This window comes from Psammomys obesus, unplaced genomic scaffold (assembly GCF_907164565.1).
Source record: "Psammomys obesus unplaced genomic scaffold, mPsaObe1.curated_primary_1811, whole genome shotgun sequence".
NCBI classification, from domain to species: Eukaryota; Metazoa; Chordata; class Mammalia; order Rodentia; family Muridae; genus Psammomys; species Psammomys obesus.
The window spans coordinates 6184132-6200365 of NW_026585609.1; the positions used below are offsets into that span (position 1 = coordinate 6184132).

The following is a 16234-nucleotide window of genomic DNA, read 5'->3' on the forward strand; positions in this document are numbered from 1 at the left end:
GAAGCTCTCCAGCAATGCCCTGGTTCCAGGGACATCTAGGGAAATGATACCACTACCTCTTGAAAAGCCCTTCCCCCTCCCTTGGTGGACAAAGGTCTCACACAGCCAGGGCACTCTGACATCATAGGGACTCACCCTCTGAAGCTGTCACTATGCCAGTGGTGTTGCTCAGGTCCAGGAGGATAGAGGGGAAGGCTGGGTGCAGGAGGTAAAGGTGGTAAAGGCCCAGAGGCTCGGCTCCTGGGCTCTCATCCTGGCAACAGTCACAGAAAAGGAGAGCACAGGTGACTAAAAGGAGCAGAGCAGACAGTTCCGGTCAGCCCTCTCCGGATCCCATTCACAGGGGCACATGATCTTACAGAACTCAAAGCACAGATTCACCCATCATGCCAAACTATTATCTACAGTCAAAATACATAGGGGAGAAAGAGGAGAAGAAGGAAAGGAAGGAGCAGGGGGGAAGAAAGAGGGAAGGAAAAGGAGGAGGAAGGGGAGAAAGAGGGAAGAAAGAGGGAAGGAGGAGGGTATGAGGGGAAGGAAGAGAGTTGAAGGGGAGGGAGGAAAAGAAGGAAGAGAACACTTGCAAATATATACAAAAGAGGGGGAGGCTGGGAAGGAAAGCAGAGGAGGAGACAGGAGGACGGATGGAGACTCCTATATTCAACCTATGGCAGTGCTGGGATTCTCATTCATTGGTACAGCAAGTAAGGCTGTGTAGAAAAGCTATTTCTGAACAGTAGCCACCTATATTTCCTTTCATCGATATCAAAACCACCTGCAAAGGGTTTGGCTATCACTCCGTGGTAGTGCTTGCCCAGCATGTATAATGCCCTGGGTTTGACACCAAGGTGAAGCATCAGGCTAAATATCAGAAAAACCTACCAGTCCCTCAGAGAAATGGGTTGATTAAATAGAAGAAAATCACCAACTGCAAATTAGAAACTGCTAAGATCTGAGTATTAAGTCTCTGAATTCCAGCAGCAGGAGAAAGACCCACAAGGAGACTTTTATCAACGCGCCTTCTGAGTGGGGTTGGACTGTGGTTAAAGTAGAGAGACTGTTGGCCCTGCCTTCATGGGCTCAGTATGAGAAACAGCCTGCTTGAGAGGAGAAGCGGGGCATCCTTACTCCCTTCATGAGGAAGAGGAAGCCATCTCCACATGTCCACATATGGAGGGACAGACTTTAGGCTCAACTAACATGACAAGAAAATAAACGAACAACACTTTCCTCAAACCTGCAGAAAGAAGCCCAAAAATTCTTAGCATAAAAGTTAAGGATTTTCAATCCAGTTGTCATGATGCACGCCTTTAATCCCAGCACTAGGGAAGCAGAGGCAAGCAGACCTCTGAGTTCAAGGTCAGCATGGTCTACATAGTAAGTTCCATGACAGCCAGGCTATGTAGAGAGACCCCATCTCAAAATCAAGACAAAACAAAAACAAACAAAAAAAACCCCAAAAAGCTACAGTTTTTTACTTTACTTTCTCTAAACTCCAAATTGCACTTATTGGCTCCCTACGCCTGTGCTTTAAGAAACTTCTGATGACATTTTCAATCCACACACACTTCCTTTTGGTTCCATAAAAAGCCACTGCCAATCACATTACTTCCTCCTCCACTCTGCCTAACCAACCGTCTCCACCCCCCTTCTACACAAACAGCTTCTCATCCTCAGCCCATCCAGCCTCTTTCATGACACACTCCCTAGTCAGGCTTGGCAAAATCAATAACTTCCTTCTTTTGTTCACATACCTATTTATTTTGTGCCCGTGTGTGTAGGGCATGTGTCCACGGTGTGCATGTAGAGGTTGGGAGACAACTGGATGGAGTGAGGGGATGACAGGCGACCCCTCTTACCATGGGTCCCAGGGATCAAACTCAGGTTGTCAGCCTTGTAGGCAAGCAGCTTACTGACAAGGGCATCTTACCCTGTCAGCCCTGTCGACAGCCCTCTCCTTCCACACTCACACTGTCTGCTAAGTTTACTGGCTTCAGAGCCTGGCCAACTTCTGCTCACCCAGACCGACCGTAAGGACCTCTTGTCTTCCACAGCAGCATATTGGCCTGTGGCCCTGAACATGGCATCCAGGAGTGTTTTTCTCCTTGGTCCCCTACTGTCGGTAGTCTGGAGTGAAGGGCTATCGCCAGCACTCACTCCTTTGATGGAAAGACAATGGGAAAGACCAGCTTGGGAGCACAAGTCCGTTTCCACTCAACCCCTTAGAAGGTGACTGATCAGAAAAGATGCTGAGAACCACCCCAGAGCTGTAAGCAGCAGCTATGTCTGTGTGACAAACGTGGCACCCCCTACTGGCCCATCCTCCATCTCTGCCTCCAATCCCCCGTCACTCACAGAACTGAGAGATGCAGTAGTCAGTGCTTCTGCCCAGAAGAGGAAGACAGACTTCTGGTCTGAGGTAATAGCAGAAGTGGTTGGTATTTCTTTCATGTGACATGGGATACTGTGACTCCAGACAATGGAGCCAGAACCACCATCTACCACCATCATCTGCACATGAGAAAACAAAGAAGATACAGCCAGTCCTTAGGAGAGTGACAGGACAAGAAAACAAAAGTCAAGACAAACACTCTGATAGTAGATTATTCATGGTCCTCCATATTTGTGAGGCACTGGGCTCCAATACCAACACACAGCAGATGCCAGGTTTGTTACCTAAAGGGCCAGCATTTGCATGTAGCTACATATGTCCTTGTGTGCACATAGACCATTCTCTAGATTACCTACAACATCTATTGTGATCTAGTAAACATCCTATCAATAGTTGTTACTGTGCTGTTTAAGGAATAGTAAAAAAAATAATAATAATAAAAAGTCTGTGAGTGTTCAGTATGAACAATTCTTTCGGCTATTTTCATTCAGCCCACAGTTGGTTAGCTTTGATTGTCAACAGAAGAAATCTATGCCAATTATTTTTTATATTAAAACTCTATAATTCTGCCTGTACCACTAAATGAATAAAAACTGTCTATCAAAGCATTTTATCCCCACAACACACAGCCTTACAGGAAAACAGAATGTGGAGCCCCTGGCTCAGCATCCCTCCATGCTGTGGCCCCTCCCTCCGAGCTCTGGTCTTAGTGCTCCTGGCCTGATAGTCCTTGCCACACACACAGAAGTCCAACCTTAAAGGCCCTACCCATACTTTCATCCTTTATCAAAAGCCTCCCATAACACCCTGACAATGGTGAGTCCTGCCCTTGTATTGAAATATGAAGTCCATTGATACCCACCTTTCCCTGCCCAGATTTATAAGATGGTTCCTCCTAGCTAACTGTAGGTAGGTACAGGCTCCAGAAAGAATACAAGATTAGTCTAGAAAAAAAACTAGTGTTGCAGATTTTAGCAATTAGCTATGAGTTTTCAATTTATCCATCCACTAGACTGGAGTTCTCTGAAGAGAGAGACCATGTCTTCGGTTCTTATTCTTCCCAGTGTCCCACCCAGGGCCCGACACAGAGCCCATGCTTTTCATGTGTTCTGACTGATTTGAGCCCCATTTTTACCTTTTTCATCCCAACTCCATCCTGTGTCTGCAGAAGGAAGTCCAATGTCTGGTCATCAGTGAAATAGCCAGGAGTGGGCTGGCTGCAAACAGACGGGGAAGCAATAAACAGTGTATACGAAAAGAAACAGGTGCTCCCTCCCTCCCCTTGCGCCAGCCACTTCGTTTTTAAGACAGGAAAGACTCTCAGAATGGCAGCAATGAAGGGAACTCTGCAAACCTGCGCAGGCCTTGAAGGCTCAGTTTCCAGTGAGGCGTAAGGTCTTGTCCCCGAAGCAGGACCAGGCCTTGTCTGGTTGTGATCAGGAGGCTGCTGCCGTTGGAATCTGGTGCCTTCACCAACTGGAGAAGCTCAACTCCATCACTGCATTGAACAAAAGCCCAACAGTCAGTCTCTGCTGTGTCTGAGAGTTCCACAACCATTTACTTTGATGTTTCATTCCCAGTGTGTGCCTGCCTGCATATACAGTTGTCCCTAGTGTCTATGTGGGAACTGGTTCCAGGACCTACTGCAGACACCAAATTCACGGGCTCACCATCCTTACACTGAGTGATAGTGTCTCCAGACAACCTGCATCCTCCTGTATAATGTAAACCATCTCTAAATTAGTTCTAACTCTGAGTACAATGCAAACAGTTGCAAGGCGACAGCCTCTAGGTGATAATGACAAGAAATACAGTCTGTTTATGTTGGGGCAGACACAGTGTGTTTTTGGTTTTTTGGGTTTTGTTTTATATTTTCAATTAGCAGGGGAGTGAGTCCACAAATGTAGACCCTGATGATGTGGTCCCAAGCGGAGTCTGCCTGGACCCTCTGGGGACAGTAACGGAGCCAAGGAGAATTGCACAGACGACAGACAGAGATGGGAACAGGTATCCTGAAGCTGTCTTCAAGCTTGGACAGCAACTCTTCGCATTTACTTCATCTTTTTCTACACTACTGGAACCATTCCATCAAATTCATTACAATAACATGATAATATTTGAGGGGAAAATGCCAGAAAATGACTTGAAATTTCTGACAGAAAGAAATAAAACAAGTATTATTCAAGCCAAGAGTTGAGTAGGTGAAATACGTAGATCACTGCATATGACAACTATACGCTTTTAGTTACGAAGTACATAAAAAATTAGAAAGAAAAATGATTTCATGCACCCTATTCTTGCTCTGTCAAACTGATTCTTCAACTAGAAGAAAAATATAGGGAAGAGTAGGTCAAAGCCTTCACACAGCTTTACAGCCATTCCTTTAGCTGTTCTAACCTGGACCCATAAGTTAATATCCCTCCTTCTAATCTGTTTCTGAAGTAAGCATTCACCCTGATCACTGATACAAACACAACATTCATAACCAAAAGAAGAGAATTTCTCACTGTGTTAAGCAGATCAGGAGTTGGTATTTCACAGTTAGCTCACTTTGCCCAAACCTCCACCCTTAGTCACTAGTCAACCCAAACTCAGACACCCCGTGATGTATGAGTCTCCAGAAGACCTCTCTGTGGCCAAAGAGATATCAGCCATACCTGTAAACATCAATGAGCTCAGAAAGGTTGACAGATCTGCGCTTCTCCCATTCCGGCTCTTCTATCTGCAGAGAGGGTGGTGAGCTGTCCCGATTCTGAGCCTGAACAAAAATGTCCCGCAGGGCGACAGCTTGTATGTTTCCTAGTGCCACAGGAAGAGTCCACACTGAGAGCTGGATTTAAAAGAACTACCCCAGGCTATCCCAGGTGGGGGTCTGGGCAGGAGACACAGAGCAGATCCCCTGGGTCCAATAGAGCCCTCTCCAGCTGGTCAGACATAGAGTGACAGGGAAGTGACCAAGCCAACAATGGACAGTCTCCTCTCCAGAGAAGGCGTCAAGGGAAAGCAAGAGTTAATGACCTGCAGCAGGTGAGAGGCCCTATAACAGGCTAACAGGTGACTGCGAAGAAGAGCCCACACCAGCAACCTCTGTATGAGTGTTCATCCTGTCTCACAGGAGGCCTAGGCACCTACAGCAGGGGAGCAGAAGCCAAAGCCAGCCTTGCTTCTTACCAAAGCCAAACAGGATGTAGACAGCCCCACTGGCGGTGATGTAAACCTGGGGACCAATCAGATTCCCTACTCCCACGATGTTGTACTTCACAGGTCGGCCCACTGGACTCCCTGTCCTACCAGAGACCAGCAGAAAACACAGATCTGGCTGAAGAAATGAAAGAAAGGAGTATGTTAATAGAGGTCTTTCATTTCCGAAGGCCTCGTGAGATGAGGGCTCACGAACACTTCCTATGGTTGGAAAGCACAAAGCCTAACTGGCTTGCTTATTCCCCCGGACATTAGAAATGGGGCAAATGTGTATGCCCTGATTAGATGTGTAGGAAGAGCATCTTTAAGATTCCTCAGATGATGAAGCACAGTAGTTGCTGACTATATCATCTCCTAAAGACTGCAAGCTAAATATAAAATGCTGATACAAGGAGGGTCTTCACTCAGTAGCCAGAATCACGCAGAGAGATGCAGATTATCAGCTTGATGGGAATTAGAATCACCAGGAAATCACCCTTCTGGGTGTATGTCTGAAGATGTTTCTAGAGAGGTTTAACCAAATAGGGAAGACCATCCCTGGATGTGGGAGGGTTCATCCTCTCAGCTCCGTCCTTGACTGAATAAAAATAAGAAATTCACAGGCTACAGAGATGCTCAATCATGAGGACCAGTGTTCAGATCCCAGGACATAAGTCCAAATCCCTGTACCTCTGGGAGAGCAACTGGTGCTCTTAACTGCTGAGCCATCTCTCCAGCCCCATGAAATAGATTTTGATAAGAAAAAAATAAAAGTGAGCCCAAGCATTCCCCTCCTTCTGCTTCTTCACTGTGAGTGCACTGTGAGGGGCTGTCCCTCACTCCTGCCACCACGCCTTCCCTAGCACTTTAGGAGGCAGAGACAGGCAAATCTATGTGAGTTTGAGGCTACACAGTGAGCTCCTGTCTCGAAATACATGTGTGTGTATATATATACATACATATATATATATATATTAGTTGAGATAACTGCTCATTAATTTTGTCTTTCCTGAGAGGAAAGACCAGGGAGAAGGCTGTGACTTCATCTACGTACAGAGCAGCTGCTCCAGTGTATGAGCTGCGGCTTATAAGAACACTGTGCTAGAATCAAAGTTTATCTTTCTTGAGGGGGAAGAGAGGAATTAAGACATGCATCACTGTGAAACACTAGACAGACTAGAACTAATTGAGTAGACCAGGCTGGCTTCAGACTTGGAGCAATCATCCTGCCTCAGCTCCAAGGGCTGGGATTATAGGCATGAACTACCACATCGACACTGAAAGCCTGTCTCCCTACAGCATCTTCCTTTGGTCATTGATGAGTCAGAGAGGATCCGGGTCTGATTTTTAGACAGGTCTCAGCGTGCAACCCAAGCTGACCTGGAGCTCTGAGTCCTCCTTTGTGCTGGGATTAGATAAGCAGGTGAAGCACGTACTTATGACTGTTGTTGTTGTTATTGTTGTTGTTGTTGTTGAGGCAGGGTCTCACATATGTCAGGCTGATCTCTAGCTCACTATTTAGTCACAGATGACCCTAAACTTCTGATCCTCCTGCCCCTCTCTCCTGAGTGCAGGCATTACCACGACACATGATTTATCCAGCTCAGGGGATCAAACAAGGGCTTCATGCATGCTAAACCATCACTCTACCAACTGAGCTACATCCAGAGCTTACAGCTTATGAGCCTTCTATCAGTCCATCCTGTTGTTTTACAATTGAAGTAAAATTTAAATGGAAACAATATAGTAAAATTAACATTCCACTTACACAGTTGCAAATAGGCAGCTTTCTAGGGATTTACTTTGTTAGCTTTAATTTTCATAAGTCCCCTGCAGAGAGATATAACTTTCTCATTTCAACATGTGAAGAAACTACAGCAAGGATAGAGTACAGTTTGTCCAAGGCCACAAAGCTACAGAGTGGTACAGAAGGAATTTACACATGAGCCATCTGCCTCCAGGGCTCTCTTAAACCACAGTCCTCAGAACCACAACATATCATGGGAAATGAATCTGAAATACTCTTGGTTCACTTAACCTCACCAAGAGGATCTATTTCGGCTTAAGCCATTGCAACAACAGGTTCTAGTCAGCACTTAAAATAAATCCACTAGAGCCTATACCTGCAATTCTCCAATGGCCAGCACCACCAGATCTCTGACTCCGTCTTCATCCAAGTCTGGCAGCACCACAACCGGGGCAGCCAAGGTGCCATTGGACAGATAGTTTGGGTTTAGAGTCCAGATGACTTTCCCTGCGGAAGGAGACAGAGGCAGATCATCAGTTCTGCTTTCTGCCCCAACAAAAGACAGGAGCAACATTCCTGAGCTGGAAAAGAAAACTCTAAGGGCTGAACAGGAAAAGGCAGCTCCTTAGCACTTCTCCCTTTAGTTTTTGTCTGAGGACAAAGGGAGCAGGAAGTGGGACCCAGGATCCTCAAGCATCTGGCTACACTTCCATGTAATAACCTCACATCTGGATTTTAGCTTATTTACTTACAATTTTATTTTGTGTGTGAGAGACTGTTTTGCCTGCACGTATGTCATGTATCATGTGTGCTGATGCCCGGGAAAGTCAGAAGAGAGCATTAGAGCCCCTGGAACTGGAGTTACGGCTGGTCGTAACTGCCCTGTGTTGCTGAGACCTAGAGTCGGGTCCTCTGCAAGAGCAGACAGTGCTCTTAACCATTAGGTCCAGTCCCACACATTTGCATTGTGTAGATCAGATAAAGAGGTCTATGTCTTCCTAACTCTGCTGGGCTGAAGAGTGTGTCTGTCACAGGACCTTGCAGCCACGGAGGAGCCCACACCAGAGAAACTGCGGAAGGTTTTCAAGGACGTCAGTCCTGACCTAAAATAGTAAGTGAATTCTGATGATCTTTTTTAAATATAGGAGCTCATATAACCCAGGCTAGCCTTGAACTAACTTACTATGTAGCCAAGTATGACCTTGAACTGCTGATCCTATTTCTACCTCTTAAATGAGCACGATAATTACAGGCCTGCACCACTATGCCCAGTTTCTCTGGTGCTGGGAATCACTCCAGGGGGGTTGTGCATGCTAAGGAATGACTCTACCATATGGCATATACATAATTTTTTCCCCCATTCAGAGGTACCTCACTAGCCAAATATGGTAACTTAAACCTGTAATCTCAGCAGATGGGAGGCTAAGACAGGAGGATTTCATGAATTCAAGTGTAAAATCATGTCTCAAAAAGGAGGAAGCAAAAACTAAGCATCCCACAGTGGTACCTCTGATGTCGAAAGGGTGCCACTATTTGTTCAACTTCTCTTGAGCTTATGGCCCTATAATCAGCATATTATAAGGAGACATCTTTATCATACTAGACTTATTTTCATCACTTCTGTCCTATGAATCTACGAGGAAAAAGGAGCTAAAAGGCCTTATCAACAGCCTCTACTGGCCTGAGTTCTCTTCCATAACATCCAGCCAGTATCCAGGTTCACGTATGGACCAGCATAACTCAAGGAGACAGAAGCAATACCCCCTTGCCTGTTGAACAAAGAACAGAGCAAAGCCATCCGGAGCAGCTTCTGTTTGGGGAAGAGTTTAATTATCACCAAACAGGTTGCAACAAGAATCTACTTACTCCTTCTGCCCAAGCCCCTATTCTCTTTCCCTTAATAACTACCTTCTGAACCAGGTCGACAAAGCGGTTTCCAGCCTGCCAGAGGACAGACACCCCTTCCCCTTCAAGCTGTTCAAATCCCAAACCGAGGTTTACAGAGGCAACACTCTTTGACCTCAAGGCCATCCTTTACCTGACGTTGCATTGAATGCGCTGAGCAGCTTTCGAGTCCCTGTCACAAGGCAGATGGTTTTGGCCATGCTTCCTGGCATCAGGTCCAAGCATGTGACATCTTGAGCCTCCTCCGGGAGGGGACTGGACCACAGCGTGCTGCCATTCATCCCCGAAAGGCACACAAGATCTGCAGCTGGTTGCGAGCCTCCACCTAAAGGCATGTAAGAGAGGTGACGGGGCAGAAGAGGAGAGAGTCAGCAGGAAGCAAGACACCTGAAAACTCAAAGGGAATGGTGGGGGGGGTGAGGCGGCGGCTCAGCTCCCGCCTGTGTTCCTGACAAGGTGTGAACCCAGAACCTGTCATCTCTCCTACCTTGCACCTCATGTAGGACAGGTGTAGGACCATCCCCTGTGGGCAACTCTGAACCACCTCACCATGTCTCCATTTGGCACCTTTCCTAACACATCTGTTTACCTGTCAGCCACCTTAGCCCATGCTAAACAGAGACATCCTTAAAGACACAGGAATTTCTGACTTCCCAGCACATTATAGGATGCCTGCTACACACAACAGCAGCCAGTTGTTCGCCGAGCAAGAGACAGGGGTGACACCGGCTAAGTGAGCGGGGAAAGCCATCTGCTGCCAAACCCACTGACCTGAGTCCAGTCCCCAGTGCCAGCACCACTCCAGTAGGAGAGAGTCAACTCCTACAAGTTGTCCTGACCTCCACATGTGCACTGTCACACTCACACACACACACACACACACACTCAATAGATGTCATTTTAAAATCAAAAGAAAAAGACAGGAGAAAAGCCCAAAACACTGAGGAGGAGCTGTTGAGGAGAAAGGTGGGAGAGGAATGTGCAGGAACACGGAGGCTGGCCTAGAAACCATGCAGAGCAGAGGAAATCCCAGACTCCAGCAGCAAATACTCCCCGAGCAGAAATAACCTGCAGGTTTCTGAGTAGCGAACAGCAAAGTCTTGCTGTCTGCAGCCCTCTGGTTTGTTCCTAGGCAGGAAAAGAACACATGGGGCAGCAACAGCCATGTCCAAGGGAAGTGAAACCACAGCAGCGTGGGCCAGGATGTGACGTGGTAGTGGTCACAGTTCCTGCCAGCTTGACTTTCACTCTGAGGACTGGACATCTTGACTCACTCATGCTTTCTCCTTTCAGATACCAGAAGTTGCAAAGCTTTAGTCTTCCTGTTCCTCGGAGGTACTAACTAAACAACACAGCCTCAAACAGGAAACTGGGTATGGCTCACTGTGCTAGACCTCCTGCCAGAGATCTGCATTACTTTCTAGACTTTTCCAGACCAATCCTGTGCTAGGCTTCCTGCTTAAGAACCCCAGTGAAGGCTGGGCATAGTGGCACATGCCTTTAATTCCAGCATTCAGGAGGCAGAGGCAGCGGAATCTCTGTGAGTTCTGAGGCCAGCCTGGTCTACAGAGGGAGTTCCAGGACAGCTGTGCAACAGAGAAACTCTGCGTGGGAGTATGGGGCAGCACAGCCCAGGAGAGGGTGAACAGTGCCTGCTGCAGCCAACACATGTTTGATGGATCATGAGCAACTAAACTCTATTCCCTTCTTCCCAGCGGCACAGTAGGTACGTGCATGTGGCATGGGGGTTGAGGATATGAACTTCAGAACCTGATTCTTGGAACTGAACTTCAAGTCTACATTTTACAGTTGTGGGACTCTAAGAAGTTCCTTAACCTCAGTGTGCCTCAGTTTCCTCATCTGGAAGACAGGACAATAATACAAGCCTACTTAGATTCTATTGAAAGGCCAATTCATTCCTGTGTGCTGTGTGTCTGCAACAGCACACAGAAAGCACCTAATTATTGCAGGATAGTGGGTCATACATACTATGAGACCAAGGCAATGTTAGTTACTAGAAAAACCTGTTCCTACTTGTGTGGCTCAGCCCTAACACACACCTTTAACCCAAGAGCTTTCTGCTTGAATAATTGTCAACAGGATTAAATAAAGTCAGCCATAGGTCATGACACAGTGCAAGCAACCAGTTGACAGAAAATAAACATAGGATTATTAAGAAAAAAAAAAAAAAAAAACATAGAGAGTAAGAGGAAGTCAGGAGGATGGATAGAGAGATGCACAGGAAGTAGAAGGAGGGACATTCAGTTTGAGGCGCTTGTAAGAGGAGGAGGCATTGCTTCTGGGAAGGTGGCTGAGGGGGAACGGTCAACGGTGCTTTCTCTGCCTCTCTGAGATAGCAGGCTTTCATCCCAGCATCTGGCTCCCAAGTGTTCACTGGTAAAATCAAATGATTAAAATTTTGTTAAAAACAACACCTAATGGTAGTTATTGTAGTTTTTTTAGTGACAAATGTCCCCAGCAGGCTTAAGTTTCTGAACACTTGGTCCCTGGCTGGTGGCACTATTTGAGGACTATTGGCGGTTGGTCTGATGCTTGTATTTTAATGTTAATAACTGGTCCTCAAGATTTGGTTACTGCCCAGATACATGCATATTTGTTGTATAAACCTGCCTAAGACATTATTCCCGCTTGCTTAATAAAGAAGGCCTGTACCTGGGCAGGACAGAAGGACGTAGGCATGGCTAAGGTTACCAGACCTATCACGGGAAGAGAGGAAACAGGAGGAAGCCACGATGCATTAGCATGGAAAAGGAACCAGGTGGGCCAGGAGGAAGGATTCTGAAAGTGGTGTGGAAAGGATCAATCCAGATAAAGGATAAGCAAGTATTTATAAGATTATGGATGGGAGATAGCCCGGATAAGAATGGTTAAGGCAGATGGCACCGGCCAGGGGTTGAGAGGTTCTTAATGAGGTTATTGAGCTAGTATAGCTGGAATTATCTACCCAGCCCAAGGCAATTATAGGACAACCATAAAATCTAACAGATATCTTGTCTTATTGATTGTGATAGCAGGTAAAATAATACTGTCATGATCATTATAGGACTAATAATAAACATTACATAGCCCAACACCTTTTATTTCCAACAACGGAGGATATCATGGAAACTTTAAGATGTACAGTCTTGCTGGAGGAAGTGTGTCACCAGGGAAGGGGGGGGGCTTCGAGAACTACTGGCAAAATAAACTCTTTTGTAAAGTGCTTTTGTTAATGATATTTGTCACAGAAAAAAAGTAACTAATACAGTTACATTCTTCCTTTTACAACCTCTGGGAAAATCATGTTGGTCTACATAGTGTCCAAAGCCTCAGTCTTGTCAATAGGCATCTTGATATAAAGCAGAGTAGGCAAAATAGCAAATAACTTCAGCATCCCTGACCTTACTTCAAGGTGAATGAGTCACAGCCCAGGAATATGCAATCAAGCTAAGATCATAGGGAAGTCTGCTCCGGACCCGGAAGCTCTCTGCCACAAAGTTACATCCATATATCAAACATGCTTCCATAAGGCTTTTAGTAATGTCAGGCAAATGTACAGTACAGAAATCTCTAAAACACACCTGCACACTCACTCTGGGCCTGGAATGATTAAAACGCACTTGCTAGGATTTCCTCGACCTCTGGGTAGGGTTCTTGCATCAGCTGACATGCTGTAGTCACTGCCAATTTAGTAGACATTGCAGACAAACTAGGATCTTGTGCCGCTATCATGGAAATTAAGCATTTTTGCTACTGGTCGTATCCAACAGAGTCCCAGAAACAGCACACTCAGCTAGTGTAAGCTATGGAGGCCTTAATAAAGAAACTATTGACAAAGTTGTGTCAGGCCATAGGGCTCCAGTAGTGGCAGTTTAGCCCCTCAGAGCTGTTAATGCTCCCAGGGATGAAGGAGAAAGAGGTTGCTGGTATCCAGAAAAGAAAGTCCTCTAAGAGGGCCAGCTTGAGACCTGCTCTGACCAGTGGTTAAGTTCATTGCCACTGTGCTCTAACCCCATCTGTGAGGAAGTGGGGATGTTAGCTCCTCTCCTCAGTCTCCCAGCAGGCTGGGGGTCTGATAAATATCCTCCACAATGTCTAGCTTTCTGAGGAGGACAAACCTGGAAGTTAAACTGAAAGGAAAAAGGAAGGCCAGCAGCCCAAACATCTGTGTGCAAGGGTCTTGAGTAACCCAGGATTGAGGGCAGGGTAGAATCCCCATTCACTATAATCTAGCGGGGGGCGGGGGGAGACGCTGCCTGGGGAGATGGCTCAGTTGGTGAAGTGCTTGCTGCACAGCAAGAAAGCCTGAGTTTGATCCCTAGAACCCACATAAGAAAGCCTGGAGAGAAGTGAGTGCGGTGACGCACGCCTGTGGTCTCAGCAGAGGCAGAAGCAGGTGGATCTCTGTGAGTTCAAGGCCAGCCTGGTGTACAAAGTGAGTCCAAGACAACCAAAGCTACACAGAGAAACCTTGTCTCAAAAAAAAAAGCAAACAAACAAACAAAATAAAAGGCCTTGAGAGGTGACACATTCTTGCCATTACCACAGTGCCATGGGGGGGCACGGCGGCAGCTTCTGAGGATTGCTAGCCAGATCCAGGCCAGTGAGAGACACTGTTTCAAAACGTAATGTGAACAGTTCCTGAGAAACAACATCTGAGGCTGGCTGTGTCTCCCCCACACCAAGCCACACATATCGAATTACCAAGGCTGTCACTACACCACTCAAAGTCCCTCTGGCTGTGACTCACTCTGCTTGCTTCCTTTATTTATTTGTTTGTTTGTTTGTTTGTTTGTTTGTTTGTTTTGGAGGGGAGGGTGGGTTTGGGGGGCACTTTGAGACAGGGTCCCTCTAGCACTGGCTGTCCCAGAATTCAGTATGTAGACCAGGCTGACCTCAAATTCACAGAAAGTACCCTGCCTCCACCTTCCAAGCCCTGGGATTAAGGCGTGAGTGCCCAGCATCACACTGGGCTCCTGATGAGCCATATCACGCATGGCAGACCTGTGTGGTGACCTGTTCCCTGCACGGACCCTCCTGTGCGCCGTCCCTGGAAAGTGACTAACGCTCCCCCACCACGGCCTTCAGGAGGCATAACTCTTACCTCCTTCAGTCCCATTCCTGGTTGTCACAAAGGAGAGAAGCACGTCTCGCAGGCCATCTCTATTCACGTCAGCCAGCTCCAGGGGAGACAGGTCCCCGCCTGGCGTACACATAATGAAACAAAAAGGGCCTGAGCCAGTTACCACAGACTAGTTCTGCCAGGTTAGAAAGAAGACAGATGCAGATGGCACCCAACCCCCACTCCCAGCCCAGGTGAACAAGGCAGCAGAGAGTCCTGGACATTATACATAAAGCAAACAGACTCAGCTTCTGAGAGGGCAGTGAGTTAGCCTGATGGGGGACTGAAAGACCTAAGGAATGGTGATGTATCAAATCACCTGGGGTTTCTGGCCACACTAGACAGGACATAGTGAAATAACTGGCAACTAACTCAGAAATGCCACAGAGCCAAAGAGGCCCTTAGGAACCTGGCTTCCCTGGCCAAAGGCCCAGGAAGGGTGCAGCCTTGCAAGGCAAATTGATTATAGATAATGATGCCCCAACCCTGCCCCAGCAAAGGCTGTGGAACCTGACTTCTGAAACCTTGTCCTTGCCACCACCATGACACCAGACTCAAAGCCAAAAGAGCCATGGGGTCGCCAGGACTACCCTCCCACCGGCAGTGGGGAGGGAAATCTGAGGCTCTACACAGCCAGCCCTGCCCTTCCTCCTCAGCAGGCAGCAGAGGCCTATAGGGAGCAGAGACGAGGGTGGATCCCCTCCTTGTGCCCAAGGAGTCAGAGAGTGCCTGCCAAATCTGTAGGAAACTCAGAGTGGAAGCACAAGTTGGTACAACCGCTTTGGCAGGAAATGTAAGAACCTGTTTAGAAAGAACATGCCCACACCCCCTGTCTGGCAACGTGACTAGGCTTCTACCGTGGAGAAATGCGTACATAACCCTTTGGAAATATATAGAAATATCCTCAGGATCACTTATTTTAAAAAGATTGGAAATCATTTAAATGTTTATCAACAGTAGAATAGATAAATAAATCATATGACATTCGTAACATGGAAAATTAGGCACTGGTAAAAATGAATAGACTCCAGCTACGGTGTATCAGTACAGATTAATCTCAGAAATGTCTCTCTAAAAACGATGTGGATTATAGTGTTTGCCTTGTATGCATGAGGCCTGGCTTCAATCTCCAACACTGAAAAAAAAATTTTTTTTTCCCCAAAAAGGTAAACTCCATGGTACCAAGGGCTGTAACCCAGCACTCTAGAAATAGAAGCAAGGTCAGGAGTTCAAAGCCATGCTCAGCTACAGAATGAGTTCAAATCTAGCCTGTACTACAGGGGGTGTCTCAGGGACAAACATGCACAAAACTTATATTAACAGCCCAGGCATGCTGGCGCATGGCAATAATGCCAGCACTCAGGAGGCTGAGGAAGGAAAAGGCCAAGGCCAGCCTGGGCTTCATAGATATAAGACCCTGTCTCAAAAAAAAAAAAAAAAAAAAAAACATTGTACAAATGTCACAGAAGACTATGGTTCTATTTGTATAAAATTCAAGAAAGGAGACAAAATCAAGGAATATATCAGCAAGGCAAAATGTTAGAGTCAATGATCAGCCCAAACTCAGGATCAGAATCTTTTGGGGACAGACGGGGAGATGATCAGGGGACTCAGAGGCCTCAACAATGTCCTGTTTGCTCAGCTGGGAAACTAAAGCTGCCTTCAGGAAACGCAGAGAGCCAGTGTCTGTCTCATTCCAGACCTTCACCTCCTAAGCAACCCCAGGGCACAGGGGAAAAGACAGCGCAGCACACATTAGTTTTTAAGGTTTGGAGCGAAAGCAGCATAGTGGTGCACACCTGTGGCATGAGCACTCAGGAGGCAAAGGTGGGAGGCTGCCACAAGTTCAGGGACAATGTGGTCCACCAAGTGATTCCTAAGCCAATCA

General features: G+C 46.7%; 1 protein-coding gene across 1 annotated transcript in view; it reads right to left on the reverse strand.

Annotated features, from left to right (window-relative positions):
- The window catches only part of Fam234b (family with sequence similarity 234 member B), a 32646-nt gene that overhangs the window by 4577 nt on the left and 11835 nt on the right, over positions 1 to 16234 (reverse strand). The window contains exons 3-11 of the mRNA XM_055610734.1: positions 14329 to 14427; positions 9358 to 9549; positions 7696 to 7826; positions 5564 to 5711; positions 5050 to 5191; positions 3747 to 3890; positions 3528 to 3609; positions 2356 to 2511; positions 136 to 253 (exon numbers count right to left, since the gene is read on the reverse strand). Of these exons, the coding sequence (XP_055466709.1) occupies positions 136 to 253; positions 2356 to 2511; positions 3528 to 3609; positions 3747 to 3890; positions 5050 to 5191; positions 5564 to 5711; positions 7696 to 7826; positions 9358 to 9549; positions 14329 to 14427 (1212 nt within the window). The remainder of the gene's footprint in view (positions 1 to 135; positions 254 to 2355; positions 2512 to 3527; positions 3610 to 3746; positions 3891 to 5049; positions 5192 to 5563; positions 5712 to 7695; positions 7827 to 9357; positions 9550 to 14328; positions 14428 to 16234) is intronic.